Source organism: Embiotoca jacksoni, unplaced genomic scaffold (genome assembly GCF_022577435.1).
Source record: "Embiotoca jacksoni isolate LCO1_2020_lvr unplaced genomic scaffold, fEmbJac1.0.p SCAF_81, whole genome shotgun sequence".
In the NCBI taxonomy this organism is placed as follows: domain Eukaryota; kingdom Metazoa; phylum Chordata; class Actinopteri; family Embiotocidae; genus Embiotoca; species Embiotoca jacksoni.
In genome coordinates this window covers 373,347-393,561 of record NW_027185438.1, presented here as the reverse complement: position 1 = coordinate 393,561, position 20,215 = coordinate 373,347, and the positions used below count along the sequence as shown (strand labels likewise).

The following is a 20,215-nucleotide window of genomic DNA, read 5'->3' as shown; positions in this document are numbered from 1 at the left end:
TTCTATAAGATCTCTAAGATATGATGGAGCCTGGTCATGTAGAGCTTTGTAAGTCATCAAGAGAATTTTAAATTCTATTCTTGATTTCACAGGAAGTCAGTGAAGAGAAGCTAAAACTGGAGAAATATGATCTCTCTTGTTAAATCCCGTCAGTACTCTTGCTGCAGCATTTTGGATCAGCTGCAGGTTTTTAATGAGTAATTTGGACATCCTAAAAACAAGGAATTACAATAATCTAGTCCAGAAGTAACAAACGTATGAATGAGTTTTTCTGCGTCACGCTGAGGAAGGATTTTCCTGATTTTATTAATATTACGTAGATGAAAGAAGGCAGTTCTGGAGATTTGCTTTTTACGGTGTCTAAAGGACAAATCCTCATCAAAGATGACTCCAAGGTTCCTCCCAGTTTTGCTGGAGGCCAAGACAACGTCATCTAGAGTAACTACGTGATTACAGAAAGAGTTTCTGAGGTGTTTAGGACCAAGTACAAGAACTTCTGTTTTGTCTGAATTTAGAAGCAGGAAGTTCTTGGTCATCCAGGCCTTTATGTCTTTTAGACAGGCTTCAAGTTTTACTAACTGATTAGTTTCATCTGGTTTTATAGAAAGATATAGCTGAGTGTCATCTGCATAACAATGGAAGTTGATGCAGTGCTTCCTGATGACATCTCCTAATGGAAGCATGTACAAAGTAAAAAGTATTGGACCTAACACTGAGCCTTGTGGAACTCCATAACTAACTCTTGTTTGTCTGGAAGACTCATTGTTGACATGGACAAACTGGAATCTATCTGATAAGTAGGATTTGAACCAGTCTAATGCAGTTCCTTTAATCCTCGTAACGTCTTCTAATCTCTGTAATAAGATCGTATGATCAATCGTATCAAAAGCAGCACTGAGGTCCAGAAGAACAAGTACAGAGACGAGTCCATTATCTGAGGCTAATAAAAGGTCGTTAGTAACTTTCACCAGAGCTGTTTCTGTGCTATGATGAACTCTAAAGACTGAACATCTTCAAACAGATCATTTCTTTATAAATGATCACAAAGTTGATTTGCAACAACTTTTTCAAGGATTTTAGAAATAAACGTCAGGTTATAAATTGGTCTGTAGTTTCCTAAAACAGCTGATCAAGAGTCGGCTTTTTAAGTAAAGGTTTAATTACAGCCACTTTAAAAGCCTGCGGTACATAGCTGGTTACAATAGATAGGTTGATCTGATCTAATATGGAAGTATTAATTAAAGGGAAGACTTCCTTAAAAAGTTTAGTTGGGATGAGATCTAACAGACAGCTAGAGGATCCAGATGAAGAAATAATTCTAGTTAACTCAGAGAGCTCAACAGGAGAGAAATGTTCCAAGTTTACATCTGGTCCTACAGTTGCTTTCAGGGCTGCTGTACTTAACATCACATCAGTGATGGTATCAGGAAGGGTCTGCCCGATTCTCTCCCTGATAGTAAGAATTTTATTAGTAAAGAAGTTAATGAAGTCATTACTGCTGAGAGCTGAAGGAATAGAGGACTCAACAGAACTGGGACTCTTTGTCAGCCTGCTACAGTGATGAAAAGAAACCTGGGGTTGTTCTTGTTGTCCTCTATTAATGATGAATAATATAAAGTTCTGGCCTTACCAAGAGCTTTCTTATATAATATTAGACTATCCTTCCAGGCAGGTGAAATTCTTCTAAATTAGTGGAACTCCATTTCCTTTCCATCTTTCTAGTCGCTGCCTAGCAGAGCGTAGTTCTGAGTTGTACCATGGAGACAACTTCCTCTGGTTCATGACTCTCTTCTTCAGAGGGGCGACATCATCTAGAGTTGTAGCAGAGATACTGCAGTGTTTTCTACCACATGAGTGAAGCATCCACAACGGTCTTCACCCCCGACACCCGCTTCACCCTCTTCACCCGCTTCACCTGCTACACCCCCTATACCCGCTTCACCTGCTACACCCCCTATACCCGCTTCACCCCCTACACCCGCTTCACCCTCTTCACCCGCTTCACCTGCTACACCCCCTACACCTGCTTCACCCCCTACGCCCGCTTCACCCTCTTCACCCGCTTCACCTGCTACACCTGCTACACCTGCTACACCCACTACACCTGCTACACCTGCCAGGTGCACCGACGGCTGCCAGCTGTACTTAGTGACCCATTTCAGCCTTTTATTTTATATTTTAATCTGTCTAAGAGAATGATGAAGATCAGTGTCAGAACCTGTGAATGAGTGGAGGTGGACAGGTGTCTGTCTAACTCAGACACACACACACACTCACACACACACACACACACACACACACACTCACACACACACACACAAACAAACACACTCACACAATAAAACACATACAGACACACACACACACACACACACACTCACACACACACACACACACGCACAAACAAACACACAAACACAATAAAACACATACAGACACACACACACACACACACACACTCACACACACACACACACACACACACACACACACACACACACACACACACACACACAACAAACACACAAACACAATATAACACATACAGACACACACACACACACACATACACACACACACACACACACTCTCTCTCTCACACACACACACACACACACACAAACAAACACACAAACACAATAAAACACATACAGACACACACACACTCACAAACACACACAAACACAGAAACATACACACACACAACACACACACACACACACACACACACACACACACACACACACACACACACACACACACACACACACACACACACACACACACACACACACACACACACACAACGACACTTCCGATGGTCCCTTCCTCTTTGACCCGGTCACTGTGTTTAGTCTTCATCACTTCATCACTTCATCTTCATGTCTTCAACTTCATCACTTCATCATCACTTCATCTCTTCATCTCTTCATTTCTTCATCTTCATCACTTCATCACTTCATCATCACTTCATCTCTTCATCACTTCATCTCATCATCACTTCATCTCTTCATCTTCATCACTTCATCAATTCATCTTCAACACTTCACCACTTCATCTCTTCATTTTCAACTTCATCACTTCATCAATTAATCTTCATCTTCAACTTCATCTCTTCATCTTCATCTTCAACTTCATCACTTTATCACTTCTTCACTTCATCACCTCATCTTCATCTTCAACACTTCATCACATCATGTCTTCATCACTTCATCTTCAACTTCATCACTTCATCACTTCGTCACTTCCTTTTCATCCTTTCAGCTCTTCAACTTCATCACTTCATCTTCAACTTCATCACTTCATCTTCAACTTCATCACTTCATCACTTCGTCACTTCCTTTTCATCCTTTCAGCTCTTCAACTTCATCACTTCATCTTCAACTTCATCACTTCATCTTCATTTTCTTCACTTCATCTTCATCACTTCATGACTTCATTTTCACTTCATCACTTCATCTTCATCACTTCATCTCTTCATCATTTCATCAGTGCCTTGACAAAAATGTCGAATATAACACGGTACGTATGCATGTCAAATATAACACGTGATGTATACATGCATGTATAATATAACACTGTATGTATACATGTATGTAGAATATAACACGTGATGTACACATGTATGTAGAATATAACACATGACATATACATGCATGTCAAATATAACAAGATACGTATACATGCATGTCAAATATAACACGGTATGTATACATGCATGTCAAATATTACACAGTACGTATACATGTATGTAGAATATAACACGTGATGTATACATGTATGTAGAATATAACATGGTATGTATACATGTATGTAGAATATAACGTGACGTATACATGTATGTAGAATATAACATGGCATGTATACATATATGTAGAATATGAGGGCTGCCAATCATTTAAAAGGATCAATTTCTATTTCAGCTATTTGGACACTTTGACTGGACTCTCTCGGAGTCCATCCTTATTCAATGTGTCTCATCCAGAGGACTGATTGTCTCCTCTGGCCTGCAGGTTTACAGTACCTCCAGGTACACTGGTTCTTTTGTTCTGTCCCTCCACCAGCTCTGAATACGGCCCCCGAGGCAGACAGACCTGGAGCATCTGTTATTAGGACTCTTTGTCCGGGTTCTGTACAACAGAGCAGAGGCACCATGAGGCCGACAGCCTGTCTGTCCTGAGTGGAGGAAACACTTTAACATGCAGAAGGCTGGTGATGATGAAGAGTGTGATGTCACAGAAAGACAGATGAACTGTGGATCGAAAGTGATCAGAACCTTCAGACTGAGATATTATCCTGCTGGTTGTTCCAGCTGTGAAGGAGTCACATTTTAAAATCAAAACCAGTCGGTATGTTGATGGTCAGTTCTTCTCAGTGTTGAAGACGTCAGAGGACAGAAGACAGCTCATTTCATATAAAGAGGATTGTGTGTCTCTGAACTCTATGCTCACAGAGCTCCAAGTCTTCCACCATCACTGATGTCATCTGTTAAGAGAAGTGACTGGTCAGTGGGCGGAGCTTTAATATGTTTTATAAAACATATGTTGTAGATCTAGAACATAACCCACTCCGGAGCAGGTTAGCTATGCAGCATCAGTTACCATGGCGATTTATCCCGGTAAGAAGTGGTCCAGTTTCGTAATTCTGCTGCGGTTACCACGGTAACACAGTACTGACCTCGGCAGCAACAGAAACACAAATTCAGATTGCCGGGTTTATACATCACAGAACTATGGAACCAATCACATCGACTCAGGGGCGGGGCTGTAAGCGTTCCATGTTGTTGTACATTACAACATGTACATTACATTTGGGGGGGCACGGTGGTGCAGTGGTTAGCATTGTCGCCTCACAGCAAAAAGGTTCCGGGTTCAAATCCAGTCCTGGGCCTTTCTGTGCGGAGTTTGCATGTTCTCCCTGTGCTTGCGTGGGTTCTCTCCAGGTTCTCTGGCTTCCTCCCATCATCCAAAAACATGCACCTCAGGTCAGGTTACCTGGCGCCACACTAGTGGCAGCCTGTTGCAGCAGCTCCCCCTGAGAGCCCCCCTGCTGTAGTGAAGAAATTTCCCCTCGGGGATTAATAAAGTGAAATTAAAAAAAATTATTAAATTAATTAGGGGGTGATAGTGAGTCACTACAATGTCCAGCAGTCTGTCCTCAGTCCTCAATGTCACGCTGAAATCTGTCCCCATCACAGTCTGTGACCTACACAGGTTGGTTCTGTTCTGGGGGACAGATTTCAGTGTGACACCGCCCCTCAGAGTTTCTGCGGTTTGTTGTGTTTCTCTATAATGATGATGATGATTCAGATTTAGGTGCCGGTTGATTATAAAATGTAGTTAAAGTCTCATTCTATCAAACAGTGGAACTGAAAATCAGAATATTCAGAGTTATCATCAGCAAAGTTAACCCACGACCTCTGTTGGTAAGGTTGTACAGATGTGGACTTTTAAACAGCTGGACTGGACAGACGGATTCTACTGATGGATTCTATTGACGGTTTCCACCGACGGATTCTATCTGACAGATTCCGCCGACGGATTCCACCGACGGACTCTATCCGACGGATTCTATCTGACGGATTCTATCTGGCAAATTCCACTGATGGATTCTACCTGACGGATTCCACCGACTGATTCTATTGGATGGATTCAATTGGACTGATTCTATCGGATGGATTCTATCTGACGGATTCTATCTGACGGATTCTATCTGACAGATTCGATTGGATGGATTCTATCTGACGGAGTCCACCGACTGATTCTATTGGATGGATTCAACAGACGGTTTCCACCTACAGATTCTATCCGATGGTTTCCACCGATGGATTTTATCCGACTGATTGCACCGAAGGTTTCAACCAACAGATTCTACCGATGGATTCTATGTGACGGATTCCACCAACGGATTCCACCGACAGATTCTATCGGACGGATTCTATCTGATGGATTCCACCGACGGATTCTATTGGATGGATTGTATCTGAGGGATTCTATCTGACGGATTGTATCTGACGGATTCTATCTGACGGATTCTACCGACGGATTTCACCGACAAATTCCACCAACAGATTCGACCCACGGAATCTGTCCGACGGATTCTATCCGCCGGATTCTATCTGATGGATTCTATCTGATCGTTTCCACCGATGGATTTTATCCGACGGATTGCACCAAAGGTTTCAATCAACAGATTCCAACAACGGATTCCACATCGGATTCTATTGGACAGATTCCACAGACGGATTTGATCTGACGGATTCTATCTGACGGATTCCACCGATGGATTCAACCGACAGTTTCCACCAGCAGATTCCACCGACGGATTCAGGGAGTGGGACTCTACCGATGTATTCTATATGATGGATTCCACCATTGGATTCCACCGACGGATTCTATCTGACAGATTCCACCGATGGATTCTATCGGACGGATTCTATCTGATGGATTCAACCGACAGTTTCCACCAAAAGATTCCACCGACAGATTCTATCTGATGGACTCCACCGACGGGTTCCATCGACAGAATCTATCCGGCGGATTCTATCGGGCGGATTCTATCTGATGGATTTCACCGACTGATTCCCATTGGACGCATTCAATCTGACGGATTCCACCGACAGATTCCACCAAATGATTCCACCGACAGATTCATTCTGATGGATTCCACCGATTAATTCCACCCACGGAATCTATCCGACGGATTCTATCTGGCAGATTCTATTGAACGGATTCGATCTGACGGATTCTATCTGACGGATTCCACTGACGGATTCTATTGGACGGATTCTATCTGACGGATTCAACAGACGGTTTCCACCCACGGATTCTATCTGACGGATTCTATCTGATGGTTTCCACCGATGGATTTTATACGCTGGATTGCACAGAAGGTTTCAACCAACAGATTCCAATGACGGATTCCACCAACGGATTCTATTGGACAGATTCCACCGACGGATTCTATCTGATGGATTCTATCTGATGGATTCTATCTGACGGAATCCACCTACAGTTTCTACCAACAGATTCCACCGACAGATTCTATCCGACGGATTCTACCTGGCGGATTCCACCGACTGATTCTATTGGATGGATTCTATCTGACGGATTCTATCTGATGGATTCTATCGGACGGATTCCACCAGCGGATTCCACCGACTGATTCTATTGGACGGATTCTATCTGACGGATTCCACTGATGGATTCTATCTGATGGAATCCACCTACAGTTTCTACCAAAAGATTCTACTGACAGATTCTACCTGATGGATTCTATCTGATGGATTCCACCGACTGTTTCTATCAGACAGATTCTATCTGAAGGATTCTATCGATGGATTCTATCCGACGGAGTACCCCGATGGATTATATCTGATGGCTTCCATCGATGGATTCTATCTGACGGATTCCATTGATGGGTTCTATCTGATGGTTTCCACCAATGGATTTTATCCGACGGATTGCACCGAAGGTTTCAAACAACAGATTCCAACGACGGATTCCAACGACAGATTCTATTGGATGGATTCCAACGACGGATTCAATTGGACAGATTCTATTGGATGGATTCTATCTGACGGATTCTATCTGACGGATCCACTGATGGAGTGCACCGACTAATTCTATCTGACAGATTCTATCTGATGGATTCCACTGACGGAGTACCCCGACGGTTTCTATCTGATGGCTTCCATCGATGGATTCTATCTGATGGACTCCTCCGACGGATTCAGGGAGTGGGATTCTACCAACGGATTCTATCTGTTGGACTCCACCGACGGATTCCTTCGACAGATTGTTTCTGATGGATTCCACCGACAGTTTCTAACAAAAGATTACACCGACAGATTCTATCTGACAGATTCTATCTGACGCATTTCCCAAACAGTTTCCACCAACAGATTCCACGGACGGATTCTATCTGATGGATTCCACCGACGGTTTCCGCCAACAGATTACACCGACGGATTCAATCTGACAGATTCTATCTGACGGGTTCTGTCTGACGGATTCCACCGACGGTTTCCACCAACAGATTCCACCGACAGATTAAATTTGACAGATTCTATCTGATGGATTCTATCTGACGGATTCCACCGACAGAGTCTTTCTAATTCAATTAAATTGTATTTATATAGCGCCAAATCACAACACGGGTTATTTCATGGCACTTAACACATTAAAGTCCTTAGAGCAAGACTTTACAATATTATATAGAGAAACCAACAATTCAACAATTCAACAATTCAACAATTCTCACATAAGCTGGGAGGGAAAAAACTCCTCTTTAAGAGAGAAAAACCTCCAACAGAGAGAAGAAAAAACTCCCTTTAACAGGAAGAAACCTCCGACAGAACCAGAGTCAGAGGTGGGCGGAGCCTCTGTTAACAGAACCAGGCTCAGAGGTGGGTGGAGCCTCTGTTAACAGAACCAGGATCAGAGGTGGGCGGAGCATCTGTTAACAGAACCAGGCTCACAGGTGGGCAGCCATCTGCCTTGACCGGTTGGAGTGAGAGGAAAATAGAGAGAGAAAAGGACAGCATAGAGATAGAAGAGAAGAACTGTTGGTGGAGACGACAATCACAGAGCGGAGACATGCAGCTCCATGACGGGACATCTGGAAAAGAAAGAACAGAAACTACACGAGTGAAGGAACTGAATGGAGACAACAGATAATAAGAAGAAACTATGGGAGAGAAAAAGATGGTGAGGTATGAGTCAGTTAAAGAGTAGGAGGAAAGAAAAGAAGATCAGCATGTAACGAGGTCCTCCAGCAGCCTCGGCCTATAACAGCATAACTAAGGGTTGTTCAGGTCTACCTGAGCCAGCCCTAACTATAGGCTTCATCAAAAAGGAACGTTTTGAGTCTAATCTTAAAGCTAGAGAGGGTTTCTGCCCCTCCAACACAAACTGGGACCTGGTTCTACAGGGGAGGAGCCTGAAAACTGAAGCTCCGCCTCCCATTCTACTTCTGGAAACTCTAGGAACCACAAGTAGACCAGCGTACTGAGAGAGAAGTGCTCTGCTGGGATTATATGGTTCTAAAAGATCTCTAAGATATGATGGAGCCTGGTCATGTAGAGCTTTGTAAGTCATCAAGATCATTTTAAATTCTATTCTTGATTTCACAGGAAGCCAGTGAAGAGAAGCTAAAACTGGAGAAATATGATCTCTCTTGATAAATCCCGTCAGTACTCTTGCTGCAGCATTTTGGATCAGCTGCAGGTTTTTAATGAGTAATTTGGACATCCTAACAACAAGGAATTACAATAATCTAGTCCAGAAGTAACAAACACATGAATGAGTTTTTCTGCGTCACACTGAGGAAGGATTTTCCTGATTTTATTAATATTACGTAGATGAAAGAAGACAGTTCTGGAGATTTGCTTTATACGGTGTCTAAAGGACAAATCCTCATCAAAGATGACTCCAAGGTTCCTCACAGTTTTGCTGGAGGCCAAGACAACGTCATCTGGAGTAACTAAGTGATTACAGAAAGAGTTTCTGAGGTGTTTAGGACCAAGTACAAGAACTTCTGTTTTGTCTGAATTTAGAAGCAGGAAGTTCTTGGTCATCCAGGCCTTTATGTCTTTTAGACAGGCTTCAAGTTTTACTAACTGATTAGTTTCATCTGGTTTTATAGAAAGATATAGCTGAGTGTCATCTGCATAACAATGGAAGTTGATGCAGTGCTTCCTGGTGACATCTCCTAATGGAAGCATGTACAAAGTAAAAAGTATTGGGCCTAACACTGAGCCTTGTGGAACTCCATAACTAACTCTTGTTTGTCTGGAAGACTCATTGTTTACATGGACAAACTGGAATCTATCTGATAAGTAGGATTTGAACCAGTCTAATGCAGTTCCTTTAATCCTCGTAACGTCTTCTAATCTCTGTAATAAGATCGTATGATCAATCGTATCAAAAGCAGCACTGAGGTCCAGAAGAACAAGTACAGAGACGAGTCCATTATCTGAGGCTAATAAAAGGTCGTTAGTAACTTTCACCAGAGCTGTTTCTGTGCTATGATGAACTCTAAAGACTGAACATCTTCAAACAGATCATTCCTTTATAAATGATCACAAAGTTGGTTTGCAACAACTTTTTCAAGGATTTTAGAAATAAACGTCAGGTTGTAAATTGGTCTGTAGTTTCCTAAAACAGCTGATGAAGAGTCGGCTTTTTAAGTAAAGGTTTAATTACAGCCACTTTAAAAGCCTGCGGTACATAGCCGGTTACAATAGATAGGTTGATCTGATCTAATATGGAAGTATTAATTAAAGGGAAGACTTCCTTAAAAAGTTTAGTTGGGATGAGATCTAACAGACAGCTAGAGGATCCAGATGAAGAAATAATTCTAGTTAACTCAGAGAGCTCAACAGGAGAGAAATGTTCCAAGTTTACATCTGGTCCTACAGTTGCTTTCAGGGCTGCTGTGCTTAACATCACATCAGTGATGGTGTCAGGAAGGGTCGGCCCGATTCTCTCCCTGATAGTAAGAATTTTATTAGTAAAGAAGTTAATGAAGTCATTACTGCTGAGAGCTGAAGGAATAGAGGACTCAACAGAACTGGGACTCTTTGTCAGCCTGCTACAGTGATGAAAAGAAACCTGGGGTTGTTCTTGTTGTCCTCTATTAATGATGAATAATATAAAGTTCTGGCCTTACGAAGAGCTTTCTTATATAATATTAGACTCTCCTTCCAGGCAGGTGAAATTCTTCTAAATTAGTGGAACTCCATTTCCTTTCCATCTTTCTAGTCGCTGCCTAGCAGAGCGTAGTTCTGAGTTATACCACGGAGACAACTTCCTCTGGTTCATGACTCTCTTCTTCAGAGGGGCGACATCATCTAGAGTTGTAGCAGAGATACTGCAGTGTTTTCTACCAGATGATCCACTAGTGTGGGACTAAGATCAACGTAGATGTCTTCCACTGCTTTAACACACGGCATCGAAGAGGATAAACATGTAACTGCTTCCTTAAACTTGGCCACGACATCATCTGACAGACATCTACTGTAGTGGGATTTATTCCCACATGCTGTGTAGTCCATTATTGTAACTTCAGATGTTCATAAGAAGTGGTCCGACAAAACAGGGTTTGGAGGAAATACTATTACATTTTCAGTTTCCATCCCATACGACAGAACCAGATGGAGGGTGTGGTTACCACGGTGACGGGTTTATTTACATCCTGATAAAAGCCTATAGAATCTAATAATGATCTGAAAGTAGAACTGAGGCTGTCGTTGTCCACGTCAACATGAATGTTAAAGTCTCCCACTATCATCACTTTATCTGAACTCAGCACTAAATCTGATCAAAAGTCAGAGTTCAGTTAGAAACTCTGAATAAGGACCAGGTGGGAGATAAACAACAACAATACAATCTGTTTCTCTGCTTTCCAGTTTGGTTGAGAGACTAAGAATCAGACTCTCAAATGATTTATATCTGTAGGATTCTATCTGACGGATTCAACCGATGGATTCTGCGGCGCTCTGCAGGAAGACGCTGCCATCAGACAAACAGACAAACAGGAAGTTTCCACCAACTGATTCCACCGACGGATTCTATCTGATGGATACCAAAACAGAACCAACACAGAACCAAAACAGAGCCAAAGCACCACCAAAACAGAACCAATGGGTCATGGTTCTGATCTATCTTTAAATCAGCAGAAGCCAATCACAACTAGTGCAGAACCGGTCCACACAGAGACTGAACTCAGAGTTCTGTTACTCCCCATGTCAGAGATCATGAGACGGAGCATCAGCAGCTGAATACACACACACCGAGAGTCCGAGCAGAACCAACACAGAACCAACTACCTACACAGAACCAAAACAGAATCAAAACACGACCAACAAAGAACCAAAACAGAGCCAGCACAGAACCAAAACAGAACCAAAACAGAAGCAAATCAGAACCAACACAGAACCAAAACAGAACCAACACAGAACCAAAACAGAACCAAAACACTACCAACACAGAACCATCACAGAACCAAAATAGAACTAAAACATAACCAAAACACTTCCAACACTGAACCAACACAGAACCAACACAGAACCAAAATAGAACCAAAACACTACCAACACAGAACCAACACGAAACCTAAATAGAACCAAAACAGAACCAATGCTAACTGTGTTTGTAGAGATCCATTCTGTAGGGAACATACGGTACCGTCCGGCTCTGAGGTACGCGTCCTGTCAACATTCACCTGTCTTCCACTCATGAAGTATGATGTGTCTGATTCATTATCTGGTATCAGAACCACATGTTGGGTCAGAACGTGCAGTTTTAGTTCCTGCAGCTGTCATTGTTGGAAGGTGCTGAAGAAGAGAAGCAGGATTTTAAAAGCAGAGACGCACTCACATGTTCGGATCCAGCAGGTCTCCGACCAGAACCTTCTGCAGCACGTTGGACTTTATGGAAAATGATTCTGTCAGCGTGTCGTCGTCCTGCAGGCGCTGCATGTGTGACATCACAGACCCACATCACAGCACCGAGGCTCCTGCAGTCACCGACGCTCAACTGGAACATTTAACATCTCCATATTTTCATCATCGTCTCATTCTGCTGTCCAGTTTTTACATTTTAATTACTCTGCTGACCAACAGCTCACCTTCCTGTTCCTGCGTTAAAAGATCAAAAGATTTCAGATTAAGATTAAGAGGAGAATATTTTTTTCTTATGTAAATAAATGTTCAGTTATTGGTTTTGGTTTCAATTAATTTTGTTCAGTTTGTGCTGTTTCCAATAGTTGTATTTCGTGTAATTCTGTTTTTAATCTGTGTTGGATTATAGAGACTCACATGAAACTTTTAAATGAGTTCATGTTTTAAATGAATTCATGTTTTAAATGAATTCATGAAGAAAATAAAATGCTAAATAAATAAAGTAAATAAAAAGCTGCTCCGACAGCAGGATGCTCTGAGGACAGACGGGATGTTCGGACCGCTCACATCTCTCTCCATGACAACGCATCTTTTCATCTTTTAAACAACAACCTGGAATTCATGAAAAACACCTGCAGCAAATGACAGATTTATAATGTTTATCATGAGACCGTCTGTCAGGAACTCAGACGGAGTTTAAAGAAGCTTTCTGGGCCGGAATGAAAATAATGAAACATTAAAATAATGAAACATTACATTGTTTGTTATCAGCAGTTTTTCTTAGAAGCACCTCCTGCTCCTGAAGTTCTTAAAAGTCATCATCCAACAATCATCATTAAAAACAGAGAACTGAATATTCTCCTGTTTTTTATGACTGAAGGAAAAAACACCTCTGACAAAGCTTCAATATAAATTGATATAAATCCCAACAAATACATAAATATTGTTGCATTATGGTAGACAGACATTAAATCTTAAATTGTCTAATTGGAATTTTAATTGAACTGTAAAGTGGTTGTTTGATGAAATTATTTCAGAAACGTTTCACCTGATTCAACTGGTCCAGATCAGTGAGACTGAAACAATTCAAGATGAAAAATGTCCTGAAACAGATTCATGGATTTATAATAATGAAATTGGAGTGTTTATAGATCCGGACGAGTTGCTGAGGTCCAGATGTTCCGCAGCAGATCCGTCCAGCCATTCAACTCTCATCTCACGTTAAGCTCAAAAACAGGAAGTCAAACAGTTCAAATCTTTTTCTTTCTTTTTACTTCAGTTACGAAAGTTACACAAAAGGTGGCAAATTTGTCGACAATAAATAATAAATAATTTTGTTGCACGGGAACAAACAAAACATTTTCTTCCAGAGCTAACGGTATTTAACTTATTAATAATTTACACATCTTTGGGAGAGAAAGAAATATTCTGAAACGGACACTAACTCACACAACAGTCCCACGCAGCCTGTGGCAGAAGAGAGGTAACCTTGTTGCAAATGCTTTAGCACTCATGAAGAGAAACTAACTGAAGAAGCGGTGCTGTTCCCTCCATCAATGATGAGCGTGTATCAAATTCAAAAATCACCAGTCTGTTCTCTCTCCTCCGCGGAGCCGCGGTCATGTCTTCATGTTTGGCAACTGGAACCGGGCGGTGAGCGGCGGCACCGGCCGACCGGCGGACGGTCGACGGTGTCTGTGTAAAATCCCATGATTGTCTTCACAGTGTCAAAATACAACCAGGGGTTGTCGGTGCAGTCGGTCCTCGCGCTGCTCAGGCCTCGATGGGGCTGGACACCATGCTGTTCGGCGTGTCTGGAAGCTGGGACGACATGGACGCTACCTCGCTGCCGGTCGAGTTGGACCCCGGTCCGCCCTCCGAGAAGCTCACCTGCAGGACAGACAGCAGCGGTGAACAGCTGGATCCGCAGCTGGACGCTCACTGCTGCAGCCAATCAGCGCGCTCTGCCCGAGGAACGGACCGCACGCGCTCAGGGCCGCTGATTACAGCTGTTATCATGTTGTTGGTGTTTTAAAGATAATTATTTATTGACTATTGCTGAGCTGGGAAAATAATCTAATTTATAACCAGAAAAACAGACTGGGATATCCTGCAGATTAAAATGTGTTGTTCTTAAATAAAAAAGGAAATATTGGAAAAACATTAAAACACCTGATGTCTGCAACAAAATATAGAACTATAAAAATATATGATGACCACGTTTTAATTCCTCCATCTCCACCTGCTCCAGTCCTCAACTGTCTAAACCCAGCTCAGCTCCCCGCGGAGGAGGAGGAGGAGGAGGAGGAGGAGGAAGAGGAGCGGCTCACATTCCCGCTGCTGTCACAAACACTAATAATCCACTGAACTAACATCACGGGATGTGTGTCCACCTGAAGCCTCGCGCCTCTGGGCTCGAGCTCTTTCAGGAGACTCAAGTTTGTGTCACAATAAAAGAAATAAATCAATAAGATGGAAATAAATGGATGAAGCAGCATCAGCGGCCTTAGTCAACAACCGGTCCAATAGAGCCAGGCCTTCTGTCTGCAATATAAAACATATACATGTTTCTAAAATATAAATATGTTTACAAATATACCTAAATGTGTCTAAAATATAAGTGTGTCAGGAAGGAGGACCCGGATGTTCTGACTGGATGTCATCAGTCTCTAAAGTCACAAAGTCAGAGGAAGAACTGCTCAAAATAAAAGCTGCTGTTTAAATTATGCTCTTCTAGAAATAATAATGAAGGTGAATAACAGACTGCGCTGAGAGGAGCAATTTCTAAGAATTGTTTTGGATCTTAGTGTCCGTGTTTCAGCGCTCGATCCGTGTTGGAGCAGAACCACCAGTCTCCGTCAGGTCCAACACATTTCTAATCAAATGACACGTGAATATGAAAATAAGCCATCAGCAGGACAAACGACGCACCAGTTGTTGGAAGGCCGGCTGGTCGATGTCGCTCTGCAGGGCGAAGTCGCTGAGGACCTTCCAGGGCGGCTGGTAGCTCTGCACCTCCACCGGGTTGGCCTGCAGGCCGCCGTCATGCCGCTCAGGACTGGCAGCAACCATCGGGGTGCCCGTCATCCCCTGGATGTTCTGGAGGAGGAAGGACCGTCATTCACCGGAGTACCGGGGCGTGTGTGTGTAAATTAATCTTCATAATAAACATGTAATCAGCTAAAAAACATACAGATTCAGATTGATGTTAGTGTGTCAGGAAACCTGCAGCTCGAGGCCTTCATCTCACACACACACACACACTTTTATATACAGTCTATATTTTATCTTTTATATACAGTCTATATTTTATCTTTTATATACAGTCTATATTTTATCTTTTATATACAGTCTATATTTTACCTTTTATATACAGTCTATATTTTACCTTTTATATACAGTCTATATTATATCTTTTATATACAATCTATGTTTTATCTTGTATATACAATCTATGTTTTATCTTTTATATACAGTCTGTTTTATCTTTTATATACAGTCTATATTTTCTTTGATATACAATCTATGTTTTATCTTTTATATACAGTCTGTATTTTATCTTTTATATACAATCTATGTTTTATCTTTTATATACAATCTATGCTTTATCTTTTATATACAATCTATGTTTTATCTTTTATATACAATCTATGTTTTATCTTTTATATACAGTCTATATTTGATCTTTTATATACAATCTATGTTTTATCTTTTATATACAATCTATGTTTTATCTTTTATATACAGTCTATATTTTATCTTTTATATACAATCTATGTTTTATCTTTTATATACGGTCTATGTTTTATCTTTCATATACAGTCTATATTTTATCTTTTATATTCAATCTATGTTTTATCTTTTATATACAGTCTATATTTGATCTTTTATATACAGTCTATATTTGATCTTTTATATACAGTCTATATTTGATCTTTTATATACAGTCTATATTTGATCTTTTACATACAGTCTATATCTGATCTTTTATATACAGTTTATACGTGCATCGTCAGATAATATTGCGGCCTCGTGCTCCTGTCAGGGTCCAGGTGTATCGGCCGGTTTCCCGCGCTGGGCCGGGCCTCCTCCTACCGTCTTGTCGTTAGGCTGCTGCTGCTGCAGCTGCTTGATGAGCAGGCTCCTCTTCTTGTCCTTGCAGCGCTTGTTCTGGAACCAGACCCGGATGACCCGCGGGCTGAGGCCGGTCATCTCCACCAGCTGCTCCTTCATCAGGGCGTCGGGCCTCGGGTTGGCGTTGTAGCACGTCCGCAGCGTGTGCAGCTGCTTCTCGTTCAGCACCGTCCGGACCCGGGTGGTCTTCTCCGGCTGCTTGTGGACGTGTGGCCGCAGGGCGGGCTGCCGGGCCGAGATTGGTTCTGCTGTTGAGAAGGACGGAGAAGCAGCAGAGGAAACATCAGTGGTCTGTTCTGGAGAGGAAGACGGTGTTCCCGCATGCTCCTGAAACAGAGCTCTCAATTCGGAATCGATTTTAATGACCAGTGTGGAAACTTTCTGTGATGAAGCTGCTGCTGCACCGCGAGGCCTCCGCGGACCGGACGGACCGCAGAACCTTCTGGTACCGCTGACCAACACGGTCTGGATGTTTGAGTTCAAGAGAAGAAGAAGAGCAGCTCTGACTGACACATGATGAAGGTCACCGGGACATTTATCACCGGAAACTACCGCTTTAATCTACACGGATCACAGCTCACACAGCAGCTCCCCGGTCTACCGGGCCCGGTCTGACAGTCCGGTGGTCGGTCTGACCGTTCGGTGGTCGGTCTAACGGTCCGGTGGTCGGTCTGACTGTCCGGTGGTCGGTCTGACCGTCCGGTGGTCGGTCTAACGGTCCGGTGGTCGGTCTGACTGTCCGGTGGTCAGTCTGACTGTCCGGTGGTCGGTCTAACGGTCCGGTGGTCAGTCTGACTGTCCGGTGCTCGGTCTAACGGCTCGGTGCTCGGTCTGACTGTGCGGTTGTCGGTTTTCAGGAACTAGAAGTATTCCATCTTGGAGGTCCGATGAGACCTCAGGATCTCCGGTTGCAGGTCGTGACTCCATCAGTCCTCACATGTACATTAAAATACCGATCGGACCTCGGAGGAACTCTGCACCGTCAAACGTCCGCCCGGTGTCTCACCGGGAGTCACCGCGGAAACTTCGTTATCTTTAAGGAGCACTAAAATCCAAACACGGGAAAAGTGTCCGTGACTCCGGGAAGAGGAAGAAGTCAGAGCCAGAAGGAGTCCAGACGGCCTGAGCGGGACTTTACCTGCCATCTGCAGGGGTCTGGCGGGGTGCAGCGGGCTGAGCGGGTCTCCGGGGCCCAGGCTGGCCCGCTCCACCACGTCGTGGTCGGCCCGGCAGAAGAGCCCGTCTTCCCGCAGAGCGAACTCGTCCCCCGGGATGAGCTGCCGGCTGCAGGCCACGCAGCGGAAACACTCGATGTGGTAGACCTTGGAGCGGGCCCGCATCACGAAGTCGTTCTTACTGAAGCCGATGTTACATTTAGCACATTTAATCCCATATAACCTGCGGACACACACACACACACACACACACACACACACGGTCCGTCAGTCTGACTGCTCAGTCAACAGAAAATACGGTATGAAATAACAGCATCGAATAATAATAATAATAATAATAATAATAATAATAATAATAATAATAATAATAATAATAATAAATGCAATACATAATTTTAAAAATAATATTATAATCATTATTATTAATACTATACTATTAGCTACTATTCTATTATTAGGCTACTATTATTAGTATTATTGCAATTATCATTACAATTATAATAAATTATTGCAATTATCATTACCCTATTATTACAATTATGATATATTATCACTACAATTATTATTATTATTATTATTACAATTATTATTATTATTACAATAAGAATAATTGTTATTATTACAACTGGAGATCATTCCAGTGAACTTTTAACGTTTGTTTTATGAACTCGTGAATTTTTTTTCAGAACAATTTGATCATCAGTTTCCTCCTGAAATCAGCTTCTGATCTAATAAACGTGGTCATGATAAAAACAACAACGTGTTTATCAGTTTTCCTGATTCCTTGGTACATCATGCTGCAGTCCGAATCACTGATTAATAACTTGAGTTATGTTGCAGCTTCTTTTAATGCACAGAATACTCAGCAGGCCTGAAGATGTCTGTGATCATAATATCTCAAATAAAACAATAATCCCAGGGATGTAAATCCGTCTGAATGATATCTGTCAAATATAGAAATAATAATTCCATGTGCCGTGCTGCTCCGGCTCCGGTGCTGAGGGTCCGATCCCGGCCGTCCTACCTGATGTAGTCCCGTTTACAGTAAGTCTTTCCGTCCCGGACGAAGCACGTGCACGACTCGTCCAGGTACTGGCTGCACTCGGCACATTTGAGGCAGGCGGCGTGCCACTCCAGGTCCGGGGAGACCCGAAGGATGTACTGGTCGTGGATCTGGTTCCCGCAGCCCACGCAGAGAGACACGAGCCGCTTCTCTGGAATAGCAGCACGAGGACACATGACACACTGTTCACAAGTGCACGCGGACTAAAGTAGTGTAATGGCCTTTAAAGAAGTATTATTATCATTATTATTATTAACTATTATTATAATAACTATTATTATTATAATTATTACTACTATTATTATTGTTATTGTTATTATTATTATTATTATTATTATTATTATTAACTATTAAAATTGTATAAGCCGTGATTCGGGGTCTCAATAAAAACATGACTTCACGTTCCTCTGACACTTCTGTAAAATGCCGTATTTTATGACAGCAGTGACATTAATAGGCCCAGAAATATGTTCCGTTCAGACCGAACTCAGAGAATCTCCTCTCCGGTGGACTTGGTTCTACCGGAGCAGCTCTTACTTTTCGGCGGGTCCCCCATGTCTCCCATGTCCACGAAGTAAGGCGAGGAGAGGTCCACTGTCTCAGCGGGCTGCGGCGCCTGGAAGCCTGGATGTGTCCTCCGCTGCCGGGCTGCCGGGCCGGGGCTGCTGTCCGGTCCGGAGAGGAGAGGGAGTGTGTGTGTGTGTGTGTGTGTGTGTGTGTGTGTGTGTGTCGCCGGTGTGTGTGCAGCTCTGATCCCGACGAGCGGCGGGGCTGACGTAGGACATCAGCACGTCATCTGCATGAGCAGCTGATTGGCTCTGCAGTCCCTGACCAGCACGAACCACACGCACACACACACGCGCACGCAAACACACATTCACACACAGACACACACACACTGGCACACTTTCTGCTGCAGACCGTTTGTATTCCGGTCCGTTCGTCTCTGGTTCTGCTGCTTTTCTTTATATAACTTTTATTTTCATAATTTAAACATGTTGATCAGGAGGTCTGACACACTGAACATTTAGTTATATATTTTTTTTATATTTTTATATTTGTTTCCTCCACAGTTAAAACCGGGAAACATGACCTGTAAATATTGCACCACGCTGACTGTAGCCTTGCGCCCACATCTCAGAGGCCTCGCGCTGCTCAGAGGACCTCCTCGGTGTGACGTCAGTGTTTTTTAAAATCTCCTGTTGGAGGAATTTCCTGACTCAACGAAAAATACCCGCCAAAATAAAATAAATCAGCTGGTGGTCCGAAAGTGACAGGAGCCGCAGGGGCCAATGGGATATACAGGAACACGCCCCCTGGTGGCAGAGAGCTCCTACCATCGGAGACAAGCACGTGAGGGGGACAGGGGACACCTCCTGCAGGCGGACCGACACCACACACACTCTGTCCAACAACACATCTAGACACTCCTTCCACTTA

The 20,215-nt window shown here is 42.9% G+C and overlaps 1 protein-coding gene across 2 annotated transcripts; it reads right to left on the bottom strand.

Annotated features, from left to right (window-relative positions):
- Window positions 1-13,512: 13,512 nt before the first annotated feature.
- Window positions 13,513-19,481, bottom strand: isl1a (ISL LIM homeobox 1a). Of its 2 annotated transcripts, none has more exons than XM_069139332.1 (6): window positions 19,313-19,481; window positions 18,737-18,926; window positions 17,676-17,935; window positions 16,499-16,785; window positions 15,335-15,502; window positions 13,513-14,293 (listed from the first exon to the last, which is right to left on the bottom strand). In XM_069139332.1, the coding sequence occupies exons 1-6, from the start codon at window positions 19,338-19,340 to the stop codon at window positions 14,177-14,179; spliced, it is 1,050 nt and encodes a 349-aa protein (XP_068995433.1). In that variant the 5' UTR covers window positions 19,341-19,481; the 3' UTR covers window positions 13,513-14,176. The 2 variants fall into 2 exon arrangements, with proteins under 2 accessions (XP_068995433.1, XP_068995434.1); XM_069139333.1 differs by having other exon boundaries at window positions 16,499-16,782.
- Window positions 19,482-20,215: the final 734 nt, after the last annotated feature.

Excerpts from the sequence above, each read along its gene's own strand:
- isl1a (XM_069139332.1), bottom strand. The coding sequence starts at position 19,340 with ATGGGAGACATGGGGGACCCGCCGAAAA. Across the intron at positions 18,927-19,312 it reads CATGGGGGACCCGCCGAAAA|AGAAGCGGCTCGTGTCTCTC; the intron begins GTAAGAGCTGCT and ends CTGCTATTCCAG. Across the intron at positions 14,294-15,334 it reads AGCCGGCCTTCCAACAACTG|GTGAGCTTCTCGGAGGGCGG; the intron begins GTGCGTCGTTTG and ends TCTGTCCTGCAG.